The sequence below is a fragment of the Thalassophryne amazonica genome, chromosome 17 (assembly GCF_902500255.1).
Source record: "Thalassophryne amazonica chromosome 17, fThaAma1.1, whole genome shotgun sequence".
NCBI lineage: Eukaryota > Metazoa > Chordata > Actinopteri > Batrachoidiformes > Batrachoididae > Thalassophryne > Thalassophryne amazonica.
The window spans coordinates 28,593,205-28,607,900 of record NC_047119.1 but is presented as its reverse complement, the minus strand read 5'-3'; the positions used below and the strand labels follow the sequence as shown (position 1 = coordinate 28,607,900).

At 40.6% G+C, this 14,696-nt stretch overlaps 1 protein-coding gene across 1 annotated transcript in view; it reads right to left on the bottom strand.

Annotated features, from left to right (window-relative positions):
* Window positions 1–14,696, bottom strand: part of LOC117529038 (nipped-B-like protein B) — a 48,315-nt gene that overhangs the window by 29,123 nt on the left and 4,496 nt on the right. The window contains exons 3-9 of the mRNA XM_034191731.1: window positions 11,907–12,072; window positions 10,960–11,060; window positions 10,450–10,558; window positions 10,213–10,364; window positions 813–943; window positions 647–686; window positions 10–534 (exon numbers count right to left, since the gene is read on the bottom strand). Of these exons, the coding sequence (XP_034047622.1) occupies window positions 10–534; window positions 647–686; window positions 813–943; window positions 10,213–10,364; window positions 10,450–10,558; window positions 10,960–11,060; window positions 11,907–12,072 (1,224 nt within the window). The remainder of the gene's footprint in view (window positions 1–9; window positions 535–646; window positions 687–812; window positions 944–10,212; window positions 10,365–10,449; window positions 10,559–10,959; window positions 11,061–11,906; window positions 12,073–14,696) is intronic.

The window sequence follows — 14,696 nt, the reverse complement described above, 5'->3', positions numbered from 1 at the left end:
GGAAATCACCTTTGTCCTGAACTTCTTTATAGCTTCGTTCTCGCTCAGTGGTCGCCTCACGTTCTACTCTCTCTACCTCTGAGAGTGCATCGATCTCAGAATCATCAAACACATCCCCGCTGATGACTGTGGGCTCACTGGTATTTGGTTGTGCAGGAACCTGCTGACAGTTTACCTGTTCCTCAGCACCCAACCTGTTCGACATGTCCTGAGCTGTCCTTGAAAAATGACGAATACTGTCATCACTGATCAAATCAGGATCATGGTCTGAGTCCTTGTTCGGCCTGGAAGGATGTTGTCCAGACTGGTCCACGTCTGAAAATCTCACTCTGGACAGTTTTATGGTCAGTCTGGCAGAGTCTTTTGAAGGATAGCTAACAATATCATACAAGGCATTTTTGCCCATCTCTTCATTTTTCTCATCATTCCTCTCGTTTGGCTTCTTTTTGAAGTCAGAAGAGATGAGGAGGTCAGGTGGTACATCTGCTGACACAAAGGAGGGAGGTGACTGCATAGTAATAGGCCTAAAACCTGCTGTAACACAAATAAATTCAAGAAATAGTTAAGCACTGCAGAATAAGTCATGAAAAAAATGTGCTAAGAATTTTTTGTTGCCTAAAATGAAGAACTGATTGTTGCAGCATACTTTTTTCGATGTCTTCTCTTTCAACAGGGGAACACACAAACTGTGGGGATTTAGCAGGAAACAGATCAGTGTGGTCATTTGCCTGTAGAGTGCAAGACATTCCTAAATATATTGACTCCCGTGTCTAATGAGGTCTATTTCACAGTGACTTCATTTTCATAGGTACCTCATTTTCCAGTCGGTGGTCCATGTTCATGTAGTCGTCACTGGACCCTGCGTTTGCATTATGCTTAGATGAGTTACTTGATAAGTGCCCAGAAATCTTGCTGTCATGGATATTTGTCAATCTAACAGCAACTAAAACAAGACAGAAATATAATTCATGTTATTTGTGAAGTGCCATTTCCTCCTCATTTCTTAAAGCAGTGGTTCCCAACCTTGTTCACTGAAGCCTCCTACCTATATCTAAGAAGGTTTGAGTCAACCTAGCCCAGATGTGACTGTATATGATCACTAACAAGTTACTGGACATCTATCTGCCATGTACAAAGGTACTGTGAGTGCTGTGCGGAGCGTGGGAAGAGTCTCTGACTTCTCCCTCATGAATTCTGGTATTTTGCAGAGTTGTGAGCACCTGCAAAAGGCTAAGGACAAACCCATATTTCACCTAGCTGCAGAAGATTGATGCTACTATCAAAAAGTGAGGCTAGACCAGGTGTCTACCTGGGTGGTTGCCACCCAGGGCCTAAGATAGCTCTGATGTGTGGTGGCATGTGGCACTAGCACATGGCATGAAGCTGGACTCTTGGCATGAAGTTGGACTCTCTGGTGACAATGGCAGAGAAGAGAACACTGGACAAACTGCTGGACATTATGGACGATGCCGGTCACCCTCTGCTCACCGTCATCAGCAACCAGAGGAGCGTCTTCAGCCACAGACTGCTCCTTCCCAAGTGCAGGACTAACAGACTGAAAAAACCTGTTTGTCCCTCAGGCCATCAGACTGTACAACTTCTCACTCGGGGGGAGGAGTAACAGGAAGACAAAGTACGCGAAGGAGAGGAACAGCAGTAGCTAGTAAACCAGTAACGACCAGTATTTTTGGTATTTATATTTGTATATTTATATTTGCAAATTGTTTTTTACTTTAACTTTTGATACTCTGTGTGCTTCTTACCCTCTGTGCTACTATACAATGCTGCTGGACCCTCAATTTCCCTGAGGGAGTTTTCCCAAGTGATTAATAAAATTCTATCTAATCTAATGCTTCCAAACCTGACCTGCCCCTCGTGACATTGCTTGTGTGCTAAAAGAATGAAAAAAATGTCTATTTTATACTACAAAAACACAATATAGTATTGTAATATCGATGCAAAACACGATGTAGTATTGTAATAGATGCAAAATATAAAGTAGGTAGTTTTCTTGACATTTCTTTCACAGTTTTCAGACTCTGCCATTGTGGGCTGCATCGGCAGTGACCAAGAGGCTGAGTACAGGAGTGTGGCGGACAGGTTTGTGGAGTAGTGCGGACTCAACCACCTGCAACTCAACGCATCTAAGATGAAGGAGCTGATGGTGGATTTCAGAAGACGGAAGACCCATCCGAAACCAGTTACCAGCACTGGAACACAGTTGGATGTTGTGGACTACTACAAGTACCTGGATGTCTACATAGACAACAAACTGGACTGGACTGTAAACACAGACGCCGTGTATAAGAAAGGTCAGAGCCAACTGTACTTCCTCAAGAGTAGAGTTCTTTTCGGATATTGTTAAGAAATGATTCGATCCACTGATATCAATAGCCTTTTTGCTTAACGATTCCCTTATCAGTCCTTCAGAGCAGCCGTTGTTTTTGAGGGTGTTTGTCGAGAAAATGATCACTCCTCTATGTTGATTACAGACCCGCTGCAGGGTCTGTAAACAACCGTTTCTGCAGCACGACTTGTGACTTTGAATCTTGAACCAATGATCCGCTGGCTCGTTGGTTCTTTCATTCGTTGCTCTTCAAAAGCGGCAAGTTCGCTTCTTAACCCCTCTCAAAGCCATTAAAATACGTCAATCGTGAGTCACTTTTGTGTGGATTAAAGTCACTAACTGGGACTCTTGTTGCAGTCAAGAAACGAGAATCGTCCTCCGTTCCATTGGCACAGTTCCAAACGCTGCGAGGCTCTCTGCCAGGACAGAGTCCAGTTGGAATTAATAATTTCAAAAGGAATCGCCGCTTTAAATAAAATTACACCTCTTTCCAAACGCTGTAATACAGACAAACTACAATCAACTAAAGCGTTTTCTTCCCTCCCAAAATGAGACGTCCTGCATTCTTTATGAATTACATCCTGACGTGCAGTACAGCCGGCTGCAAGAGCTCAGCTAAGATGTACAGTAGTGTTCAGAATAGTAGTAGTGCTACAACCCCTGGCAGAAATTATGGAATCACCGGCCTCGGAGGATGTTCATTCAGTTGTTTAATTTTGTAGGAAAAAAACAGATCACAGACATGACACAAAACTAAAGTAATTTCAAATGGCAACTTTCTGGCTTTAAGAAACACTATAAGAAATCAGGAAAAAAAATTGTGGCAGTCAGTAACGGTTACTTTTAGACCAAGCAGAGGGGAAAAAAATATGGAATCACTCAATTCTGAGGAAAAAATTATGGAATCATGAAAAACAAAAGAATGCTCCAACACATCACTAGTATTTTGTTGCACCACCTCTGGCTTTTATAACAGCTTGTAGTCTCTGAGGCATGGACTTAATGAGTGACAAACAGTACTCTTCATCAATCTGGCTCCAACTTTCTCTGATTGCTGTTGCCAGATCAGCTTTGCAGGTTGGCGCCTTGTCATGGACCATTTTCTTCAACTTCCACCAAAGATTTTCAATTGGATTAAGATCCAGACTATTTGCAGGCCATGACATTGACCCTATGTGTCTTTTTGCAAGGAATGTTTTCACAGTTTTTGCTCTATGGCAAGATGCATTATCATCTTGAAAAATGATTTCATCATCCCCAAACATCCTTTCAATTGATGGGATAAGAAAAGTGTCCAAAATATCAACCTAAACTTGTGCATTTATTGATGATGTAATGACAGCCATCTCCCCAGTGCCTTTACCTGACATGCAGCCCCATATCATCAATGACTGTGGAAATTTACATGTTCTCTTCAGGCAGTCATCTTTATAAATCTCATTGGAACAGCACCAAACAAAAGTTCCAGCATCATCACCTTGCCCAATGCAGATTCGAGATTCATCACTGAATATGACTTTCATCCAGTCATCCACAGTCCACGATTGCTTTTCCTTAGCCCATTGTAACCTTGTTTTTTTTCTGTTTAGGTGTTAATGATGGCTTTCGTTTAGCTTTTCTGTATGTAAATCCCATTTCCTTTAGGCGGTTTCTTACAGTTTGGTCACAGACATTGACTCCAGTTTCCTCCCATTCCTTCCTCATTTGTTTTGTTGTGCATTTTCGAGACATATTGCTTTAAGTTTTCTGTCTTGACGCTTTGATGTCTTCCTTGGTCTACCAGTATGTTTGCCTTTAACAACCTTCCCATGTTGTTTGTATTTGGTCCAGAGTTTAGACACAGCTGACTGTGAACAACCAACATCTTTTGCAACATTGCGTGATGATTTACCCTCTTTTAAAAGTTTGATAATCCTCTCCTTTGTTTCAATTGACATCTCTCGTGTTGGAGCCATGATTCATGTCAGTCCACTTGGTGCAACAGCTCTCCAAGGTGTGATCACTCCTTTTTAGATGCAGACTAACGAGCAGATCTGATTTGATGCAGGTGTTAGATTTGGGGATGAAAATTTACAGGGTGATTCCATAATTTATTCCTCAGAATTGAGTGAGTCCATATTTTTTTCCCTCTGCTTGGTCTAAAAAAGTAACCGTTACTGACTGCCACAATTTTTTTCCTGATTTCTTATAGTGTTTCTTAAAGCCAGAAAGTTGTCATTTGAAATGACTTTAGTTTTTTGTCATGTCTGTGATCTGCTTTTTTTCTACAAAATTAAACAACTGAATGAACATCCTCTGAGGCCGATGATTCCATAATTATTGCCAGAGGTTGTATGTGACTAAAAAGATTAATCCAGGTTTTGAGTATATTTCTTATTGTTACATGGGAAAAAAAAAAAGGTACCAGTAGATTCAGTAGATTCTCACAAATCCAACAAGACCAAGCATTCATGATATGCACACTCTTAAGGCCATGAAACTGGGCTATTAGTAAAAAAAGTAGAAAAGGGGGTGTTCACAATAATAGTAGTGTGGCATTCGGTCAGTGAGTTTGTCAATTTTGTGGAACAGGTGTGAATCAGGTGTCCCCTATTTAAGGATGATGCCAGCACCTATTGAACATGCTTTTCTCTTTGAAAGCCTGAGGAAAATGGGATGTTCAAGACATTGTTCAGAAGAACAGCGTAGTTGATTGGAGAGGGGAAAACTTATACACAGGTGCAAAAAATTATAGGCTGTTCATCTACAATCATCTCCAATGCTTTAAAATGGACAAAAAAACCTGAGACGCGTGGAAGAAAATGGAAAACAACCATCAAAATGGATAGAAGAATAACCAGAATGGCAAAGGCTCACCCACTGATCAGCTCCAGGATGATCAAAGACAGTTTGGAGTTACCTGTAAGTGCTGTGACAGTTAGAAGACACCTGTGTGAAGCAAATTTATTTGCAAGAATCCCCCACAAAGTCCCTCTGTTAAATAAAAGACGTGCAGAAGAGGTTACAATTTGCCAAAGAACACATCAACTAGGGCTGTCACGATTAGGAATTTCTGGAGACGATTAATTGTCAGGCAAATAATTGCGATTGACGATTATATTGTCTGTCTTTTTTTCTTTTTTCCCTTCTTTATATTCTACTATCATAGTATGATTATACAACTCTGGAAGAACGTTTGGCTTCTGTGAGTGGAAAAACTGGGAATAGTGCAACATTTTTATTTTTATCTTCATTTTACTTACAGTCCCAACTTTTTCTGATTTGTGGCTGTTTCTGTTGAATTTCTAAAATTATAGAACAGCTATAAATAACAGTGTGAACATTTTATTGTGTTTTAAAAGTTTGTGGAGCAAACACCAAACTCTTATAAAGAAGGAAAAACACCTGGACATGTGCAGGAAAACTGATATAAACTTAACAGAACAATGCAGACTGATTAGACTCCGCGTGGTTTTTTTTTGTATAAATAAATCAGAATACAATAAGAGGCAACTCACTTTGAAATAATTAAAACATATGGCTGCAGCTTGTAATAACTTTGAAAAATAACAGAAATCAGCAGCTTGTATTTTTATTCTGACTCCAGTTCATTTAGTGTGATGAAGTCATCCTTTTTTTCCTCGTCAGTCACGTTTTGTGCTTGAACACTACATTAAGCTCAAGATTGAACAAATACATACCTTTGGAAAATAAACAGCTGTTAAAGTTCAGCTTTTTGTGATCTGTGCCTCTGCACAGCTTCTCCATAGCAGGGTTTTTTAAACCCGTGTGTGTGTAATTTTTGCTCAGTTCATTTATATATTCTCATTTTTTAAGGATGTTTTAAGGATATTTGACCGTTTATTTCATCTCGTGATCTCATAAATTCAGTATACGACGTGCACATGGTGTGAACAGGAAGATGCCATCAGAACCACACGTGTAGAGAAAGTACACAGAGTAAAGGCAGCTCCACGGTTTGGTTTTTACTTTTTTGTCTTTTTTTAACATGTTCACTCGGGTTAAAATCCTCTCTCTGCTCCGCGCTCGCTGTCTTAAGTGCACTGACAAGCCTGGCGCCAGAAAAAAAATATTTAGGGGGCGATGAGTTTATCACAGGGGGCGCCCCCCCCCCCCAAAAAAAAAAACGTGCACACCGGAGAGGATGTGTCTCTGAGCGTGCGTAATGAATTGGGTGCGATCCTGGAAAGCTCATGTATTTAGGTTACACCGTTGTAAGATACTGAGTAAGAGTAAAGAGTGATGACAGTATTTTTTGATTATTATTTGAACGTACAGACCCTCGGTCAAGTGATCTCCTGCATACCACAAAACCAAACCAACAACTGATCTGAGAAACGACACGAGACAGTAGATTAACCCCACATACAGCCCTCCATCACAAGCGCAAACACAGCGCAATTGGGCATGTGTGCCACTCCATGGCACAGAGCCCAACTACGCAATGCAATCACAAAGTTCTTCTGAAAAACTGGAGCAATCTGAATTCGGTTGGATGAATATGGGTGTGTGTGTGGAGACAATTCACCTCGTTCACAACGTGACAGAACTTAACGATGCGCTGTTACGCGCAATAGCACGCAACAACACGGAACACTATTCTTGACCGTGCGTAATGGTTCCTGATAATTCTCCAGCAACACGTGCCATTAATCGTAACAGGTTGCAGCAGTTCCTGAGGACACCTGACGCCTCTGCCCCGAATCATCACATTCGTGATCAGCGGCCAAGAATGTGTACGTCGTGGCATTCGTGACTTGTCGTCATTATGTGTAAACGCAACATTAACACCCTCCCCAAGTGAGTCGTGCTGCATGATCTGCCTTTTGCTTGGTGGACTTAATGAATCTCACTCCCTCCCTCGCAGTCTGTAGCGAGTTGACTCCGCGCGCACGCACATACACGCAGCTCCTTCGGTAAACTACCCATTTTAAGCGGCTTTGAATAAGACGGCCACTGTTTTAATCGGCCGTCTTATACAAAATTTGAACGTCCAAATGATGGCAGGATGGCTGCCTAAAACTATGAATTGAGAGGAAAAACAAAGACTTACACAAAATAAATGACTCGTCAACTACTAAATTAGTTGTTAACGATTTCAATCGTCAACGTAGTCATGACTAGTCGACTAGACATGGCAGCCCTACTTAAAACCGAAATGCATCCACAGCAGTGCCATGGTACGTGGCTTTGGAACCAGAACCTCCTCACACTCCGTGTTATTATCAGAGCCTCGCTAACCATCCGACCAAGATGAGAGGGAAAAAGAGTGAGTGAGGCAGCGAGGCTGCGTGCGGCTGCTGCTGCAGCACGATGACGTCAGATTCTGAGTCATTTTATGCAACTTTGTGGATAAAATAAGTAATTCACGGTAATCGTGATTATGAAAAATATTCGTGAATATGAAAAATAACCGTGATTGACGAATATTGTAATAAGTGTGACTGCCCTAACATCAACTGGCCCTAAAGAGAAATGGAGGAATATTTTGTGGACTGATGAGAGTAAAATTGTTCTTTTTGGGTTCAAGGGCCGCAGACAGTTTGTGAGACGACCCCCAAACTCTGAATTCAAGCCACAGTTCACAGTGAAGACAGTGAAGCACGGTGGCGCAAGCATCACGATATGGGCATATTTCTCCTACTATGGTGTTGGGCCTATATTGCATACCAGGTATGATGGATCAGTTTGGATATGTCAAAATACTTGAAGAGGTCATGTTGCCTTATGCTGAAGAGGACATGCCCTTGAAATGTTTCAACAAGACAATAACCCCAAGCACACTAGTAAACCAGCAAAATCTTGGTTCCAAACCAACAACATTAATGCCTCGCAGATGTGAAGAAATCATGAAAAACTGTGATAATCAACTAAATACTAGTTTAGTGATTCACAGGACTGTTAAAAAAAGCAGTTTGAACATAACAGTTTTGAGTTTGTAGCGTCAACAGCAGATGCTACTATTATTGTGAACACCCCTTTTCTACTTTTTTTTTTTTTTTTTACCAATAGCCCAATTTCATAGTGTGCATATCATGAATGCTTGGTCTTGTTGGATTTCTGAGAATCTACTGAATCTACTGGTACCTTGTTTTCCATGTAACAATAAGAAATATACTCAAAACCTGGATTAATCTTTCTGGTCACAGAGCACTGCTATTATTCTGAACACTACTGTATGGAAAGACATTCATGCCAAGAATGTCTGAAAGGAAATGCTTTTGACAATAACTACAGATTTTGTTTATTTCCATTTGTGTCCAGAGATCAAGGATCCACCATGTAGAGCTTATTATGTCCAGAGTTTAAGGATCCAGTGACCAATTTCAAATTTATTTACTTTAAGACTCAATAAAATGTTGTTGACATAGAAAACCTGTAAATCCTACTTTTAGTACACAGAAAATTCACAAGTGGTCTCAAAAAGGGAATCGATAATAAATCGGATCGATAAGCAGAATCGATAGATAAAATCTTATCAATACCCATCCCTACTCAAGAGGCTTAACTCTTTCAATGTCTGCAGAAATATGTTGCAGATGTTTTATCACTCGGTCTCCAGCGTCATCTTGCTGACACACTACACACAAACACACACACACACACATAGCACACTACAGCACCATGCTGTAGTGTGCTGTGGCAGCAGGCTGAAGGCAGCTGACACAAACAGACTCAACAGGCTCATCAGGAGAGCTGGCTCTGTCCTGGGGGTTGAGCTGGAGTCTGTGGTGGAGGTGTCAGAGAGGAGGATTCTGAAACTGCTCAGCATCCTGGACACCACCCACCCCCTGCGTGCCACACTGACATCCTGTCAGAGCACCTTCAGTCCTAGACTGAGACCACCGAGGTGCACCACAGGAAGTCTTTTTTTTTGGGGGGGGGGGTGGGGGTCCATGTGGAACTGCTCCAGAAAAATACAGTTGTTAGGCTTACATACAGATATTATGTTTGCATACAGATGTAAACAGCAGAGTCACACTGCTGTATTTGCAACAGAGGATGTTGCATAAACAGATCTTCCAAGCCACAACACAACATAACTCTTCCCTCTTTTTCTTTCCTTTCTTACATTATTGTAATGTTTCTGTGACCACTGGTATTAAGCTCCTGTTAGGTTGTTTTTCTTTTCTTGTTATTTTTCTTGAATTAAGAACAAAATCACAAAAAATTAATTAAATAATTAAAATAAAATAAAAATCTTGGCATAAATAACAATGTGCATCTGTTATGCCACAGGATCAACAATACTAATAAACAAATGCGTGCAGCAGTTACTCAAACTAAAAACAGCAAGAACAGTGGGTGAACCTGACTAAGATGTGACAACAATAAATTCACAACAAATTTCTAGTAGTGCTGTCTCATAGATCTCTGCACAGCCATAGATCTGTCTCACTGAGGTGCCAGCCACAGAGCTGCAAGCAGCCACAGATCTGTCACAGATCTGTCTCATAGAGCTGCAAACAGCCACAGATCTGTCTCAGAGCTGCAAACAGCCACAGATCTGTCTCATAGAGCTGCAAAAAGGCATAGATCTGTCTCACAGAGTTGCAAAAAGCCTTAGAACTGCCTCAGAGTTGCAAAAAGCCATAGAGCTGTCTCACAGAGTTGTAAAAAGCCACAGATTTGCCTCATAGAGCTGCAAACAGCCATAGAGCAGTCTCGCAGCCCTGTTAACAGTATAGATCTTTACAGATCTATACGTTTTGTCTCATCAAACACAAAGACACTTAGATGTCTTAATAAGCTGTAAACAGCTATAGCTCTGTTCGATAGTCATATTTCTGTCTCATAGATCTGTAAACAGCCATAGAAGCATCTCATATGTAAATATCCAATTCCTGACTGAACTTTGTACTCACCTTGCTGAATCTGTAGCTGTTGTGGATAACTAGGTGGATGATTATACTGCATGTAGTCTGCAGGACTCTGAGGTGCATAAGGGCTGGGTACAGGGCTGTTCTGCTGGGCTACAAATCGGGTACCTGACCCAGACTGTGGGGATGTAAAGCAACTGTAAAAGACGGAGTGTACAGGTCATCATCATCAAATAACAAATGCCTCTGCTACCTCAAAACAGTACAGTGGCACTGACGTACCCCAAAGGACTTTGAGGGACAGTGGCTTGCTGATAGTTTGATGCTGGACTTCCATGCACCTGATTCTGGGACATTTTATACTGCTGTATCATTGGTTGCTGCATTACACCTATGTAATAAAGGAAAAAGCAATCGTAAAACTTTCACATAGCACTAGTCCAATTTGATTGCGTGTGCGCTGCCTTCACAATCAACCAGTCATCAATTTGTCTTTTACAGAGCAGACAGTGAAGCAGTAATGTGATCCAGTGACCAAAGGTCTTAATGTCTACCCTTCGTAATAACTGCTACTTCATGTAATATATGTTTAAATGTTTATAATCCTAAGGTAAACAAAATGTACCACACCAGTAACTACTTGGTGTTCAGAGTGGAAGGAAATGGTTTGAGCTGCTTCGGAATTCAAGGCATTTGCTGAGGACATGTGCTGACCCAGTAGCATTTCTTTGGATCAGAAGCAACATTCTATTACTGCTACGCCAAATAAAACCCTACGCTGGATTGACATACTTTTGTCCCTGAAGATTTTGGGGTTCCTGGAGAGCACCGTTTGAAGAAGAATAGGCAAGTCGCCCTCTGGCTCATCATTGCCCAAGTTGTCTTTCAACTCTCTGGAAAGCAAAGGAAGAAGATAATTCATATGGGAGTCTCCAAAGCATGTGCTTGCTTCAAATCTTTCTCATCGTTTCATCAACGGGCGTTCATGATTCTGATTAAATTAACAGAGAAACTAAACACAAGTTGCTTTTTTGTGTGTGCACTGCTGAGTAACTTTCATGGACAAGAACTGCGTTTGACACAGAATCTTAATATCCATTTTTGTTAAAATGCAGAAAATTTTGATAATTTTGCCCACAGCTGACTTAGTGGCCTATCTTGATGGCAGATGTAAAAATGAGTGGCACAGAGGGAGCAAATCCATTTGAGAAGTGTCCAATCACACAGTGCTATTTAAGCAAGACAAAATACCAGTTTGGCACTGGGTTAAAAAAAAAAGGTTGAATTTACCATTTACTGTAGTCCAAATATACCGTCAACCAACCAGAGTGGCATGCCTGTACATCCAAGTGTACTTTTGTCATGTTTCTATTAATTGCTCAGCAACAGAATGTCAGAAACTTCATTCCACCACTTCCTAAAACTACAAATTCTCAGCTGTAACATTCATCTTTCCTCTAGATGATGTTTCACTCACAGCTAGTCCTACAGCCTAGAGATGGTCACAAGAGTATGTCTTCTCTCTGACCCTGCATAAACAAATTATATCTACACCAGATAGAAACTAGCAATTTATAAACAACTGCACTGTACTCTGTACCGCTTTGTGCCAGGTGGAAGAAAATGAACATTTTACTGTAATTTTTTTTTTTTTTTTAAATGAGACATTTATGAGCTTTCACAACTTTCTCAAGCAACTATGCTAAGGTGTGGGAGTTGTGAGTTCGTGCAACACTTACATATGTTCAGTGGAAACCTGATTGAGACTATGTGCCAGCTGATTCACCAGATTCTCATCCCGACAGACCAGCAAACTGCTAACTTCTTCAGAAATCCTTCCATTATAAAGAAGGCTCTTCGCAGTGGTGGCAGGGAGAGGTGAAGGCAATGGTAGCTGGTTCAATACTAAAGAATGACAGAAGGTAAGTTAGGCTGGATGGAAAAAGTTCATAAAATTTAACTTTATGGAAAAGGCCTTGCCCATGGAAAACATCAGTTTCCTCCAACATACAACCTGATATATAATAGTCATGCCAAATATCAATAATACAACCTGCAACCTTTTTTAAAAACTTTGCATATTTTGGATATGTGACCTATTGAAGCGGTTCACCTATTTGTTTGTTTTGACAGCATCAGAAAATAAACAAATAAACACAAGCAGCAGTGGCCAGATCTTGACCTTTGAAATAAAAGAAAGACAAGCTCATTTCAAGCTACATGTGACTTGTGTTGAGAAAGACATATAGAGAAGGAAGAAACATCTGCTTTCGCTAAATTCTTTCTGCAGAGTTGTTTGGACTTGTGACTGTGGTACTTGTGTTTTCGAACATAACTGCTGTTAAACAATCTGAAAACAGTCATTTACATCTCTGATCTAGTACATTTCTCTCCTGATAACCACACCTGCTCTTAATTTCCATCATCCATCCAGCACCCACTAACAATAAAGCAGGTGGCGGTGTTCAGTTGGTGGCAGGTAGGCCTATGGGATTTTAAATGTGCTAAATAAAATTGGTCTTTCAATTTAAATTCCTATTTTAATCTGTTTGTACTTATACTATGCCCTGAGTTATAAAAGGTGATTACATTACTGTTTATGTATTGTCATGCTAAACTGTGTCCTGACATACTGTATGATTAGTTCCCTTTGAACATAACAAAACGGTACGTTTCAATGGAGAAATTTTAATGAAAGGACTTTGCGCGTCATTTGGATAAGCAATCACTATTTCAACTCCAGTCAGTGAGCTCAGTGGCCAACATTACACTTTTACTCTGAACTGCCAGATCATAAAGTTCTCATCAAATTCACATTTGAATTAAACTCTGCATTGATGGTATGCCATTTTTAACAGCAGCACAAGCTGGAACTCAAACGTTAAATATTTTCAACTTTACATGCAGCCGCAGAATACAAAACATGTTACATTTAACATAGAGAAAAGACAGACAACTGCACAGAGTCACTCAGTATGTATGAAAGCATCCTTAGATGAAGACCACCAGAAAACGAGAAAAGGTATGTATTTCTTCTTAGTGTTACACAATTTTCTGTTTTCAAACTGGGTTTTTATAGACTGAAAACATAGAGATGGGAATACCGGTGTCGCAGACCAAACGGTCCCCCCTAAAAATCGGTCCGCCCTGCCTTCACTGCGCATGCGTCATTTGGGTCCACAGCAGCTCATCTGAGACCGAATCGCTGCACCCAAAGCCATGAAAGGGAATAATGTGATTATTAACCATCAGATGACAAGGCAAAACCTGTTAAATCATTCTAAAGTCATTTTTAAGCAGAAACAAGGTAGATTTAAGCAGAAACGATAATCGGTGAGTCACTACTGACGCTTTGAAATGATGAAGAAGCAGTGAACACAGCACCAGCAGCTCATCTGGATGTGGCGCCGTGATCTCTTCCTCCTTCTTTTATTATGAAATAATGCTGAATTTATGTGGAAATGATTGTTGTACAAAGCTTTCATATATCTGTCGCTGAGACAGATGATGACTGGAGTGCAACTTTGAGCAGAAACGAGGTGATAATCAGTGAACCACAGCTGATGACGCATGCGCAGTGAAGGCAGGGCGGACTGATTTTTAGGGGGGACCGTTCTGTCGGCAACACCGGTACACGTGCCGGAAGTCTTATACCGCTGTTTCAATAATACAGCAAACCAGTATGGACCCATTCATTTAGCAATTTCCTCGCTTACTGCATTTCACAGGGTACATGCCTGTGGTTTTCCAAAACCTTGGACTATTTTCTGAGTAAAAAATCTGAATGGGAGGTGTGTCTGTTTCTCCTTGTGTTAATGCATGTTTCTGGAAGGTGACTTCAATGTGGAAACGTTTTGCAAAACTGTTCACACAACAAAGCCTCTATATCTTTATTTTGTCATGCTGTTATAAGTGTTAAGTCCAACTATAACCCTGAGTTAGATAACCTTTGTTGTGAACAATTTTCTCAGCTTTAGAGAATGATACAAATTTACTTTCAGAGTTGCTTTCCATGCCCTTTGCCAAGTCAAATATCCTTCTCCCCACCTTGTTTTGTCCAGTTTACAGTGCTTCTTCACCACTGGTAGGTCAAATATGACTTTGCCATAAGAAGTGGTTGTACACTTTGAAGTGCGAGCTGAAAACTGCAGTCATTAGTCTCACAATATTTCTACTATGCGATAGGCTGTTAGAGCCACCCAACATGGGTATAAATGTTTGATATCTTTCATTGTTATCAACATAAATTTAATCCCCCACCACTATTCCATACACAGCAACTTGGCATAGGTTGAGAAAAACCACAAAAAAAAGTTGAAAAAGTGTTAGAAAACATAAAGTTGGGGTATTTGTAGCCAGTCTAATATGTAAGCAATGCATTAATCAAAAGTTATCACATGGGGTGTAGTCCATAATGAATACCAAGACATGTCACGGAATACGATTTTTTAGTTCTCGGGGCCACATCTAGCACTTGAGCCACCCATTAGAGACATCTGCAGCTAACACCCTTTGTGATACAAACTATT